The sequence below is a fragment of the Drosophila hydei genome, unplaced genomic scaffold (genome assembly GCF_003285905.1).
Source record: "Drosophila hydei strain 15085-1641.00,03,60 unplaced genomic scaffold, DhydRS2 tig00000001-arrow-pilon, whole genome shotgun sequence".
In the NCBI taxonomy this organism is placed as follows: Eukaryota; Metazoa; Arthropoda; class Insecta; order Diptera; family Drosophilidae; genus Drosophila; species Drosophila hydei.
The window spans coordinates 15108811-15123481 of record NW_022045643.1 but is presented as its reverse complement, the minus strand read 5'-3'; the positions used below and the strand labels follow the sequence as shown (position 1 = coordinate 15123481).

The following is a 14671-nucleotide window of genomic DNA, read 5'->3' as shown; positions in this document are numbered from 1 at the left end:
TCAAGGAAAGTGGTATTTCGAGGCATAAAGCTTTTATGCAAATATTCGTAACAGGCAAAAATATTGGTAAGCTTACACAGAAGACGAGCTACTCAATCTACTTATATTCAGGCGGTCGGTATATTCAGTCAGCTGACAGACAAAAACTTGAGACACAACAAAGATAGACATATCAAATAATATCTTTCGTTACTTGTAGAGAATAAATAGATATTGTGTATTTTCTTACAGTTCCCATTTACATATAAATTTAATATTTCTTATAAATTAGATAATCTGACTTTATCCGATAGCTAATTTCTCATAGCGTTGATCAATGAGAAATCAATGTAAGTTTTGTGTTGTAAAAATTTAAATATCTTAAATAATACCTAAAATGCATCAAAAACACGTATTTAAAGATGCTAAAAATTATGGACACAGAAAGTGAAAAATTTGAAGGTTTGTCAGATTTCTCCCTAATTATCGTATGACCTACACATGAATTGAATGGTATAAAGTTTTTCAATGAAATCAAAAAGAGCTCGTTAGTTCGGTGATTTTCCGTCAAGTTTTTTTTCCGACTGGAATTTACCTGAAAGACCACTAAGTTTGGAGTTTATTTGTTTAAAAAATATATATTTAGCTAGTAAGGTACAGTGATTAATCATTTATAATAGTCAACACTTTATTAACTGACGGAAGTTTTAATTCCAAGCCTACGCCAATCAAAATTTATTTGGTTTTTAGCATTTTTATTACGAAGCTTGCGCGGCTCATATGCTTGTATCATATCAGAGCTAATATATAAATAAAGAGAGAACAGTAAATAAATAGATAAGCAGATGTACCGTGCCTGACATGATTGTATAATAATCTACAGCATATGCCAAATGTTTATTATGATATAAGCAAGTTTCCTCAATGAAAATAACTTAGATAATGATTGATTCACACATGTCTTGAATACATATAATGGCTTCAGAATTAATCATTTTAAACACGAAAATTACAACCAACTATGATTAAAGATCATCAAAATTAATTTGATAACGATACTATCAATGTTACGGAAGTGTATAAAAGATCAATCCATCTGATCGTTAAGTTCCAGTTTCGGCCATTTCAATGTCTATTGCTTGCAAATCGGTATATGTTTTATGTTGAAGCGTAAGTCTTAGGTATGTAAATTACCAAGATAAATTTTTTCATAAACAGCAAAAGTAGACGAATTATGATGTAGAACAATGTTAATTACTGTTCAAAATATTTGTATTGCCATCGTTTGTGAGGTGTGTGGAGTGTGCCAAAAATTGGAAGCTGTCTGAGTGTTGCGGTAAAGGGATACTTTTTGGTTTCGAAGACGATAAAACAGCCATTGCTTGCGTGGCAATGTTTGCACCCACGCAGTGACCAACTTTAAAAATCGTTGACATGTGAAATTTTAATTAAAACTCAAAAGAAAATAATGCAAAATTGCCTTTCAGTAGCAGTTAACTTACCCAAAGTGCAGCCAACCTGTTATAGCACCAGCAACAGCAATGGCAGTAGTAGTAGTAGTAGCAGCAGCAGCAGCAGCAGCAACGGAAACAAAAATGTCAAACGAACACGTCAAAAATATCAAGAGCATAAGCGAAGGCTGGCAACGCGTTGGCAGTTTGGCAAAGCATGTGCATGGCACAAAGCCTTTAAGTGCTGCCAACAAGCTGCAAGCGACAGCACAGCATCAGCATCAGCATCAGCATCGAGTGTACAAGCTAGAGTAAAAAGTTGCCAACTGTGTAAAATAGTTGCCAACTTCCATGTGCACCAGCTTCCTGCTCACCCGCATCTGCAACTGTAGCTCATTAGCGCCCACCTACACACTGTGTTTACTTGACTTTACCCCACGTTGCTAGGCGAACTTGCCGCCAATCCTTGTCTATTGATGCGACATTTTGTTGAAATTGAGTTAACCGCAATCCGAAGTTTCCCGTGCCAAGATGCGAATGGCGAATAGCGCATCGCGAATTAAAACAGCAGTTGCTATTCGCGCAAAGTACGATTGCTGCACACTAGAGTATTCAACTTGACATGTTAAGTGGGTGTCAGCTTGTAGCCATTCTTAGATGATCACAGGACTAGTAATGATTTTGGCTCAGGTGCAAACTACCTTAATCTAACCTACCCTAACCCATTTTGAACAACTTTAAACTTTTGACTTGTGCTGTGAAAATGGCCTTCATAAATGTTTTGCAACTTTTAGTGCAGACCTTGTCAAGGGATTAAGTTGTTGTAAAAAAATATGTGCTGAAAAGTAAATACTCTATTGATTACCTCTTGGCGCAGACCTTTGCCCAATTTACCCAATTTGTCCAAAGACCAACAAAACAGTTGCACTTCTTGTCTTCTACCTTTCCGTGCGTCCCGTGAGGACATGTAATAGTACTACTGGGCATACGAGCATAGAGCATAGCGCTCTAGCTAACGGCGTTTGTTTTACTTTTGTAAAAGTTGTTGCCACTTTTTAGGGCTTTCAATGGCTCTTTGCCGCTATGCCGGGAGACTTGTAAATCTAATTTCTAACCGCACAAACTGAGCCCGCGTCAACGGGCTGCTGCATCTGCGGCCATGTAACATCAACTTCTACAACTTCGTCAGCCCGTTAACTGTAGAGTTTTGACGTCGACAGACGTCAGACATCAGACATCAGACATCCGACATCGGGCTTCAGATGTCAGACGTCAGTTGTTGCCACTTTTGAGTTGACTGGCTTTTAAGTTGTTGCCACTGCGCGTACGAGCTGCAGTTAACACATGAATCTACACACATATCTACATGCATATGTGACGTGAGTGTGTGCTTATCAGGATGTGTGTGCGTAAGCCGTAAGTCACTTTAGGGTTGGGCGTGTGTTCGTGTGGGCGTGTCTTGCATGCTTTAGACTGCTTAGAGATATTTTTATATATGTACGTGTACCTACAGCGCAATCATACACACGCACACACGCATGCAGTGTATGTATGGCTGCTGGAAATGCGTGCCACAAATGGGATATGCAACAAAAATGATGCCCCACAAACTGTTCTTGGCATTGGGAAGCATGGAAACGACGGAAGTCAGCAAGCAAAGCGGCGGAAATGTAAAGTCAATGCCGTTGTTTTTGTATTCTTTTCTTTTTTTTTCAATGATTATAACGTTGACTATTGCGTCGGCACTGTATGATAATTCATACTGACTACCCATGGAAAATGAGCAACGAAAAGTGAAAAAGCGTTTTGTGTAAATGCAACATATGTAACTGTTCCGGACCGGCATCGTAGACAGTAGACAGATCGGATCATATCAGAAGAACTAAGCTCTATAAATATATATTTGAAAAGTGTTAATCATATCTGCAACAGAAAAAAACAGAAACATTTGGAACATATACTTGCGTTCGCAGCCCAAGATAAACAAGTAAAAACGTTTCCTAATAATGATATATATGTGTATGGATATGCCTCTTAAGGGAGTGGGAAATCAGAAAAAACCAATCCTTTAGACCTTGAAAGAGTATCATGTAGTCGGTAGCGCTGACTGCAACATTCTTACATTTTATCAATACGTATGTCCATATATACATTGTCTGGCATAAATATGAAACAGCAGCTCGACATGAGCTACGGAATTCTTACTTGTTAGTTAAGCGACTGTTTGAAGATTATAATAAAAAGTTTCGCAGGAAAACAGCTTGGCATACATATGATATAGTCGGTAGTCTTTCGGCATAGACGCATGTATAAAATACATTTAATTGATTACACCTTATTTTTTTATCTCTAAATGTAATGTCTTAAAAGATTTCTCAAGTTATATACTTTGAATGTATATAAGCATGTTGATGTCTTAAATAATATATATGTAAATAATACCAATCATTCTGGATAGATTGACTTGTGCCTGGAAGTGACGGAAGAAGAATTATTGCAGAGATTGCTTAAATGAAAAGAAATAAATATTTTTTTTTAATTTAAATTTTAGAGCCAGAGTATCAAACAGTCTGTCATTCTCCGCTAGACATATAAATATTTTTTGTTATTTTCCATCTGTGGGGCGAATTGGAAGGCATTGTTGTAGGGCATTGTCTGGCGTCTTGGATTCGTGCTCACATATTATCGTTTGCCGGATTTGTGCATCTTTGTTTGCATTATTGTTGTTGCTTTTCTTGTTGTTGCATTGTGCATTTGTGCTTGAACCAAGTTATGAAAAGTGCACAAAAGTTTTGCTGCTTGCCTAGTAAAATGAGCACATGAGCTCAGCACACTCTCAAAATTATATTTATATTTATTTAAACTGCCATATATTCATATGCAATTATGTCGGATTAACTATTGCTTCTGCATTGCAATTGTAAGTAATTTTTATACCCTGAAAACCATTGAAAATGGGAATGCAGTTTATGACGGCTGTGTGAAAGTGTATGTAACAGGCAGAAGGAGGCAGCGCAGACCCGTGAAGGAAATATATTTACGAGACCTCCACAAAAGCTAGGGAATTGAAATTCGAAATGTATACTCATATATACCATACGCAGTACAAGTTTATCTCTTGTTCGGTAACTTATCACATTTCCGCCTTAGCGACAAAAATCGATAATTTGGCCTCGTTTTATAGGCTTAGTCTGAATGCCATAAAAGTTGGTGGCTTCAGATTTACTGTGTAGGTTCCTGTAATGAATACGGAGATCTCATATATATTTTGGATAATTAGGACAATGACCCTGTGCATAAGTAGTTACAGGATAAAATGTACTCTATTTACTCTGTTCAGAATATGAATTACTTGACATCTATTGGCCGTTGCTGGAAGCCTGAAATTCGAGCCTAGATCCTCTTTTCCACCTAAATAACAGAAGTATTTCGACAAATAATCTGCTTAACTTATAAGTTTGTTGAGACGTTTGTGAACTGGTCTAAGGTCAATATGAAAATATCTAAATTAAATTTGAAGTATCTTACCTGAATGAAATCATCCTAGGTCATGGAAGCACGTTGTTCAGACTTTATCAGATTTGATGTAATATATTTCATACCTGATTGATTAAAAGACCTGCACAAAGATTAACTAAAAATTAAATATTTTACTGGGGTGTGACAAATTGGAAAAGTAATATATTTTGCCCAGGTTGAGAGCCAATGTTTGCAAGTGCCTCTGTGTTGACTTCGTCACAGATTTACCTATAAATTGAAAGAATTTATTTCTTTTAATCTTAATGTGCAAGAACTGCATCATAAAAAAGATGACCATTGTCGAATTATTGTTAATATTACTTATCCTTTATTCGGACAACATGATTTAATTGGCTTTAGTTGTTGTCTACTCTCATTTAGTTTAACATTTTTGAATTAATTACCAACTAGTTGTTACTTTTTCGGTACGACTAGAAACGAAAGGAATTAAGTTTAAGTAAATATTTTATTTTTTAATCTTATTCATAGAGCTGCTGGTCGAGTATGGCAGCGACTACTTAATTCCTGAATTCTCCTGTCTTATCTTATCTATCTGTCATAATTGTGAATTCACTCGAAATTCTGGTTTCGCTTATTGGCAGAAATGCCGTCTACACAACGCTATTATCACGGCTTATCATAAAATGTTTAATAAACAACACATTTTGTACACACATCTACCGAAAACTATCGTTTGCAAGGCGCTGACAAAAAGTTTTTAGAGCTTAAGCAGCAAGTTTTCATCTAGATGGTTCTGTACACCATGGCTTAGGGGCTAAGCGGACTGCTTATCGGCTCTGAAAAGTTTCTTAGTCCAATAACTTTGTGGTTCCGGCGTTGTCCAAAAAGTTGTCACGCAATTTTTTATCATTACATTTATTTAAGCAACATATATGAAACAAAGGCCTAAGTATACCCTCACCCGTCTCACATGGGCTGTGCGAATGCTCCGTTGAGGTCGCATACGTGTGTTACAAATGTACGAAGGGCCCTCAGAGTTGGTAAAACACTGTTGCTTACCTTGCACTAAGCTGTAAAAATTTGCTTTGGTTTTTGGCTTAGTGTCGCCAGGTGTTTAGCTACACTCAAACACACAAACACACACGTATTGGCAAGAGCATACGAGTGTTGTCACCGCTGTTAAGTATGCCATACCTTTACTTGCCACACTTTGGTGTGTGTCTGTGTGGAAGGCACAGCCCCACAGATCACAGAAAAGCTGCTTAAAAGCATAAACAAAAACATTCGCAAAAAGTAAAATGCTGTTGTTTTTTTCTGTGCCGTGTCGAAAAATATTTTACACCTTTACACAAGGGTACAATTTACGGAGACTTTTAACTACCGCCCTGACGCAGTTCTTATCAGGGCGCCCAAAAGGGCAAACTCCAACACACAAGCTACAAGGTAAACATTTTAGGTAATTAAGCAAAATTACCTCTTTAAAAAAGGAGAAATATTTTAAATAAAAAACCAAGCAAAAACAAAGGGACAATAGAAGCCATAAAGTAGCTTTAGCCAAATACAGACAAGTCAAAGGACGTTTAAAAGGACGGACACGTCCTGCTAGACCGGCCAAACAGCCATGGCAACAATGTTGTGAATTGACTGCGGGGCTGTGCTGTGCTGTGCCGTGCCGTGCCGTGCTGGGCTTTGCCCACCCAAACTGAGCTCATGGCTAACCGTCTCACACCACTTTCTTGTGGCGAGGCGTTTAAACTTTGAGTTAGCCGGAAAGTGGAAAGCGTTGTCGGTTTGCTTTTAAAATGTTTGCGGTGTATTCCATTTATCAAAAAAGATATCTTGAAGTGCACACCTTATCCAACAACTGTCATTTGTCAGTCCCTCTTCGTCCTAATAGTCCTCGGACCCTGCATGAACATAGCCAAAATATAATAAAGCGTTCTTCAGCTTAGTCCTTTTATTCCTTGATTAACTGTGCCGTTAACTCCTTGCGCTTAGTAAGGTATTGGATCACTATTTGAATAAATACAAAGTTACCCCGATAGTTGCTAGTATAGCAAATAATCAGCGTTCAATAGTCTCAATGCAGCCGACTCAGGGCGATAAATTCGAACTCAAATGAGCTAATCTGATATAAGAATACGATAGAAGCAAGCTTTCGCCACATTTGTATTATTGAAAGTAGTTCAATTATTTTAATGTCACTTAATTTGAAGTAAAGTTATTTAAATACCGTCATGATTACGAACTAATTTATATTTTTTCATTGGGAGTCTTAATCTTTCCTTGGCTTTATTTCCTATTTTGAGCCTCGAGTTTGCTTGGCTGAACTTAACTTGTATAGGAAATAGTTTTTGTTATGCTGGGACTAATTAAATAAAATTTCCAATTATGAAAACCAGATTATGATCTTAGCTAACGAATTTTAACCTAGTTAACAATTACTGAGACTGTAATTTGTTAAACTTATTCTAATGCAATGACTACAAGGCCCGAAGGACAGAGGCGTACAAGATGCCAGAAATCAGCCAGTGCCCCGCACATGTCACGCTCATGAAGCAGAGGAGACAAGACGTTTACCGCTCTTTTGACGCTGTGCTCTTGTGCTAATAAAATCAAAACTGATTACCACATCTTCTTCAGCGGGCATGTCGTTCCATACGACATGCGGAATCGAAGCATGCATATCATATTACTCATACGCCACGTTATACAATTTACTTAGAACGAGCGGAATGAGCTGAAATGTTGACTGCCCCGACATGGGAACGGGCAGATGAAGACAAGTAGATGTCATCCGTGTAAAGCACGTATACGTATAAGAGGGTAGGAGTGTATGAGTGATGGGTTGGGTTGGGTAGGGTTGGGTAGGGTTGCTGTGCATGTCTGTACCTATGTCTGTATGTGTGCTTTTATGGGTGCGCACAATGGCTGTAAAGGCGAAATAACAAGGAAGGCAAAGCAACAGCAGAACAACTAATTGAGTGGCTCTTCGTACGTGTCGCACTATGTCGGAGTGCAACTGCGCCAGCCAGCGAAAGCGAAAGATAAAACGTTTTGCAATAGCGCTATAATTTAATCAAATTTGTCACGCTTGCAATTGAGCGCCTCCCAGGAGCCACAGATACAGGCACGGATATATATACAGACACTGCCACAGGCAGAGTCATCGCCAGCATCGTTCTATTGTGCGGCACGAGAACAGTGCGAGTATACGAGGTAGTTGTCGCAAAGCTTTCGCCTGAACAATTTATGAATGGGCGCTTTGAGTCAAAGATCCAACTACTGCGGCGTCTGAGGTGTGTCAGTCTAGTAAGCAGAAAACGTTCGCGTTCTCCCATGCAAATCAAATTTAAAATGCGTTTAAGGTTCGTAAACTAACTCTGACAATGAGTGAATCAGCCAGCCTGCCTCGGTCAAATCCCCTTCTATCTTGATATTACAACAAAATATGCAAGGCTATTGTTATACTCATCCACGAAGTGAAAGAATATATTAGTTTTGTGAAATGTCCCATAATTCTGATGTCAGAAACTCTATTAGTTAAGTGCTAGAGTTCAAGATCGAAAAGATGTGATGAATATATATATATATGCGCCCAATGGGGCGTGGTAATTCGGATAGAGCTTTATTTTCTACAGTTTTGAACGAGTGTTATGCAGTCGGTAGAGCCTGACTGCAATATTCCTACGTGTGCTTGCATTGTAGTTGTCGACATTGTCATTGGTCAGTGGGCATGAATCGCTATAGACCTTTGATACCCTATAAGTGCCACGAGCAACGTCCACGGACAAACAAACAATGTTCTAGCAGACATCCCCAGTCGAGGCTAAGGGGTGACAATGACGGCGTCATGACTGGGTGGCATGGCCGAGCGTAGTGCCAATAACTAGATGGGGATGATGAAAGTGCTGGTAGCTTAAATGACATTACCGCTTACTGGGCCTGGCTAAGTACATTTTATTAAGGCATAAAAAATTGAAATCGCTTTAATGACCTCTTTAACCACATCATTAATTTAGCCTTCACAATTTTATAAATTATTTCTGTATTTTTATTGTCAGTCCGACATACATAGTTATTTGCCCTGAGCCCATTGAAAATGGGAGCTTCAATATTTTTGGACAAAACATGGAGAACATTTTACTTTTATATCGATTTACATATTATTTCACATATACGACATACAATGCTTCATACTGAGGTATTCAAAATTCACTTCAGCGGATCGTCTACTTTCCTCCATTCGAAAAAGTAAAATATAAGTCCAATCTTATAAGATCTTGTGGAATTGGTTGAAAATATTGATTTATGGAAAGCATGAATGAAAATTCATACAGACTCTTAGAAAAATGTTTCTAATGCTTAATAAATTTTACATACAATAGACTTCGAGAATTTATTACATTTTATAAATTCTCGAAATCTATTTATTTATGCATTGGACCCAGTAAATGTGTGTGACTAATTTTTATACTCGTTCACAATCTGAAGGGGGTATATAAGCTTTATGTAATGTGTGTCTTGCTGTCCGTCCTTCCGTTTTTTTGCGTATTTTGGAAAGTTAATTAGTGGGTAACTGTACCTTTCATAGTTTTCGAGGCAGTTTTTAGCATGTTAGTTATAGATTGTCAACAGATAAAGAAACTCGAATCGGCACTGTATTAGTCCTAGAGACTCGTGCAATTTTGAATATATTAATGAATGTATAGACAGCCCCATATTTCTTTCACAGTATTATAAGTTGAAATATTGGTAATTGAGTTGTGTGTTGATCTTCTCTATATTTTTCACAAGCAAATTTTGTGAACCCATCTTTAGACTGATCAAAAATTATAAAATCACTCTCACTGGATGCGTGGCAAATTGGAACTGTATCTTAGAACTGTATCTTAAAAAGTTTTTATCTAGAAGCTTAAAATTGAACAACTGAGCTACTGTTGACATTTGTAAGTCAGGCAATCCTCACTGCTGTCTATATCAACCATATACTCCATTGGGCAGAGCAGATTGCTTGGTTTGCTTGGAGCAAACCATTAGGAATCTTATTTAATGAGCATATTCACTCTGAATATAAAGAACAATTCTTTTCCAAATTGGTACTATTTGGATTATTAAAACTACTAAAATATTCCAATCAAGTTGCACTTTTCCTTTAAATTAAAAACTTATTTATTTTTAATTTCTTTTTTTCCAGGCAATAAAAGGAATAATGCTCAAGCTGTTCGTGTTGCCAATAATAACGATATGTCTATTATTAACGAACGTTAACTCAGGTGTGCCAATTGGTAAGTCAATTTAATAAATTATAAATTGGGCCAATTGTCCAGCCATGTCAACTTGCAATCAACTATGATTTAGGAACTGGTGGACCATCGCTGATATTCGAAAACAAAGACGCGCTGTTAACCTGCGTGGTCTCTGAAAACTCAGGCAACAATACAGTAATATGGAAGAAGGGTGAGGAGATCTTGACGGCTGGAACGGTGCGTGTTACCAAGGATAATCGTGTTAGAGTTTTACATGATGAGAGTGAGTACAGATGAAATTAAATAAAATGAAATCAATTAGCAGAGCGAAATTCCTTGTACCCAGATCCAAGGGGGAGTGATTCGAACGTGGGCGGGGAAGTTTGGGTGTTACTGATAAAAGGCTTAAAGACAATTGATTCGGGTGCCTACATTTGTGAGTTGAACTCCGATCCCGTATTGCGCAGTATTCACATATTGACAGGTAAGTTGTCTGGGTTATAGAACCACTCAGCCCATACTAATTGGAATTCAGTTAAGGAGCTGTCAACTATACCGGGCTTGCAGGTCAATGTGACAGATCCAGTTGCCTCTGAATCTACTGATGTTTTTCTTTTGCCACCGCCCCTCAACGCGCAGGACAACCGTAGCTTTTGGCGCACAAGTCAATCCCCCCCTCAGCTAACTCATGATTTTACCGAGTGCTGTGAACATGCGAATGTCTCTACTCAGTGTATGGGCTTTTGCAACGTTCACAACATATTGGATGGCACAACAGGCATCGATCCCGAGGCTTGCGAAAAGGACTTTCCGAGCATAGTCAGATGCATGGCCGATGGCCGTAACCATGTGCCATGTTGTGTGGAGAAGCAAATACCGGATCTGTGCCAAGATATGTGTCGTGGTGAATATACACCATTTACAGACAAATTGAAGACACGCGTTTCGTGTGTGCAGCACACCTTGACTGGTCTTCAGTGCATTCTTAAGGGTATTCAGTTGATACCCAGTACACCGACGCTAGTCTCAATAGATAATGTGAGCGAAACAAGTGTAAACATAAGCTGGTCTCCACCACAAAAGCTAAGCGACCAAGTCTCATATTATACTGTGAACCTGACAGTCTTGCATAGCTTCGACGAAGATGAGCTGAGCGGTGAGGTTAAGCATCAAATTAAAGATGCTCCCGATGCGGAGCAGTTGATGTTGTACAATGTCACTGCCAATCAAACATTCCTTTCGCTCGACAAGCTCACCCCCCTCACTATGTATGCTGTTATAGTGACGGCCGTCAACGAGTTTGGCACTAGCTTGCCAAATGAGCGTCTTCGTTTTTTCACACACACCAGCGCATCAGTGGCTGAGTCCCAGGCGGGCAGCCCGGACAAGCAGGTGATGCCCACCTTACCCGACATACGCAGCTGTTGCGAATCGAGCGGGATGACACATCGCTTGTGCATGGACAAGATGTGCGATCCGCAGAAAACGGACTTGGCTACGCTGCCAGACCTAATGGTTTGTGCGCCATGGTCGAACATCACCTTCAGTTGCTTGGCCAACAACATTGATCATACGCCCTGTTGCAGGGCCCGTGGCATACCCGCTGCATGCTTTCCGATATGTGCTGGGAAGCTGACATCGCTGGATTTCAGTTTGTTTAAGTAAGTGAGAAGAAAGTTAGTTTTCTATTGGATTTATGCATATATAATCCGTTTTACTATGGCACAGATGTCTGCGCTTTATGTCTGAGTATAGCAGCTGTCTATATCAAGGCTATGGTGTGCTGGCTGATCCTCCATCTAAGCTGCGTACAGTTGCAAAAACAGATAATTTTGTCATTTTGGATTGGAATAATCCGAAGCGTCTCGGCGACACTGTAAACACTTATCACGTCAAGTTCCGACGTCTCGGCGTTGGCGATGACTATCTGACTGTGGAAAAGGCATGTATAATTGGGGCTACTTGCCGGATTGGTGAACTAATTTAATTAACTTTGCAGCGCCAGCCGCCACTCATTCTTGAAGGCCTGGAGCCCGACATCTATTACGAGTTCTATGTGGTATCAATTAATGCGTACGGAAAAAGCGAGCCCTCTCCACGTCTTATTACTCGGACACTCCCAGCTGAGCTGGTCACAGCTCCTGTTGCCAAATACAACATGTCGACGTGCTGCAAAGCTTCAGGACTACTGCCACAATGTGTCCCTCTTTGTTCGTACAACATACGGCTGTCAGACATTGAAAATCTCGGTCCGGCATGCCGTGCCCAAATGCGTGAGTAGCATCCAAGCCCGCTTTTAATGACGGCCACACATACATATGTAGCTAGCAAACACTAATTAGTGTCAGTCCTGGATCCTGATTAATCAACTCGCAATTGGCTAATCCTCTTAGGATTTCACTGACTTGATTCATTTCAATTGCTTGGTCTTTTTAGTGTCTAATACTGTATATATTGTTTTATTACCATCAACTTTTTTAAGGCGATCATGCTTTATCTGCAATTTGTTTGAGCCTGATTTTAAACATTGTTGAAACCAAATTTATATTTAGGGTCGAACTTGCTTTAATTATTCAGGCAATTCACATCTTGTGAAACGTTGGAAATAAGACTAAATAAAAGTTGAGAGACTCTCAAAACTTGTTTAAATTTTAACCACTTAAAAAAGGTATTGAAATAATGTTATTATATATATATATTCGTATAAATATTTATCATGTATTTATGCATATATTGTTCAATGTGTCGTCCTTAACTAATAATGCTTGAAATTGGAGAAAACCTAACAAGAACTAGAAACGCTGCATAGCAGTGTTAATATAGCAGTAAAGATCTATAGTATTTTTTATCAATGTAAATTAATTGCTACATTTAGGAGAGTCGTATTGAACATTAAACTGAATTAGTTACTGCTCGGTTGGCTGGCTAATAGACCTAAATCGGCAAATAAACAAGACCGGTTGCAATAGCAAATTTCGTCATTCATCGTCGCGTTGTTAAGTATCCAAATTATGCAATTATCAAATTGATAACGCCCTCGCTAAAAGTGCAGCGTTTTAATTACAATATATCAAAGACAAATGCTGCAAACTCATGCAAATGTGGCCCTTATTAGCTTCTCATTGATTATTCGCAGCTATACTGGCACGCTGTGCAGCCGGCGGACGTGACCACAGCCCTTGCTGTAGTAGACGCAGCGTTATAAACGCATGCATGCCACTTTGCCGCGGCGTCATGCCACTGGCGCTGACCACCAAATCGACAACAGGAGCATCAGCATCAGGAGCTGGCGCTGCCATCGGCAGCATGTCCTCGTCAACCTCCTCTACGTGGGCAAGCAATATGCCCGACTGCTTGTCATACGCTGGTAACATTTTGCAATGCTTTGAGGAAGGTGAGTAGAAAGTCCTCGCAGTCAGCTGCGCCCCTGTCATGGCGTGTCGGGGCAGGTTAAGCATTCGCACTGTTGCACACTACTCTGTGTGTGCTAAATTAAGTATTTGATCAATGCGTTGGCTTAACCCCCAAAATGGCAGACAAAACCAATATTGGCCAATTAAATTTGCGTTGAAACAACTGACTGATTTCCAGGCACCAATAACATACCAGGGCCACCAGAAGACGTCCATGCAACATCAATTACCAGCAGAAGCATTAGTATAGCCTGGACTCCACCCAATTTGGACAGAACAACTCCTTATCAAAGCGACACGATAACTGGCGATGAACTAGAAGCTGCCAGCAGCGTTGTGGCTGGTGATGTTACAACAGCTGCTGATACCATGCATTTACAGCAACCATCGAGCTCCACTACTGCGACCGACGCTGCGCACGATGCTAATGATGCCATTGAATTCGTAGTTCAGTATGGCCGAGTCAATAACATGACCATCTACGAGACTGTTGCCAAATTGGAAAATGTGAGTTTAAGTATATAAATAGTAGCTCAAGTTGATCAAACGAGTTTTTATACCCTGATCCCATTAATTTTATCAAGACTGATGTTGTACTGTCTATTAGCTAGTTAGATATACCCTGTGCTCAGTGCTTTTATTTGTTGAGGAATAGAGGAGTTCGAAAAAAGAGAGTCAGACGAAAAATGAATCTTGCTTGACAACATGAATTGACAATTTCTAATAAAGCCAATATCTTAAGTTCTTCCAATGTCTAGCCTGCTCTGGTTATTGAGAACATTTAAATAGACGGACAGACTCAGCTACAGGAAGCGCAACTCCTGCTTTGCTTACACCTTTCATAATACAATTAGCATATAACATTTTTTCATTATCAAAGTAGGAACATTGATGTTGGGTAAGGCCGACTGATTGAGGCTATACCTCGTATTAGAGCAGCTCATCATGGCTTGATTCCAAATTTGATATAATAAATATAATACCCGATTGTCTACGAACTTTGAATCTTAATTACACTCACATTAGCAAAATCAGACTCAAGCCATTATGAAATGCTAAGTTTAATATTGAAAGCGTGTGCTGCGCTTATTTGATCACT

General features: G+C 39.2%; 1 protein-coding gene across 1 annotated transcript in view; it reads left to right on the top strand.

The window, feature by feature from the left end:
- Positions 1-14671, top strand: part of LOC111604288 (Ig-like and fibronectin type-III domain-containing protein 2) — a 44352-nt gene that overhangs the window by 21771 nt on the left and 7910 nt on the right. Inside the window, exons 2-9 of the mRNA XM_023322304.2 lie at positions 10108-10198; positions 10272-10442; positions 10506-10643; positions 10695-11820; positions 11888-12101; positions 12159-12432; positions 13296-13553; positions 13751-14079. Coding sequence (XP_023178072.2) covers positions 10123-10198; positions 10272-10442; positions 10506-10643; positions 10695-11820; positions 11888-12101; positions 12159-12432; positions 13296-13553; positions 13751-14079 — 2586 coding nt within the window. The 5' untranslated portion in view covers positions 10108-10122. The remainder of the gene's footprint in view (positions 1-10107; positions 10199-10271; positions 10443-10505; positions 10644-10694; positions 11821-11887; positions 12102-12158; positions 12433-13295; positions 13554-13750; positions 14080-14671) is intronic.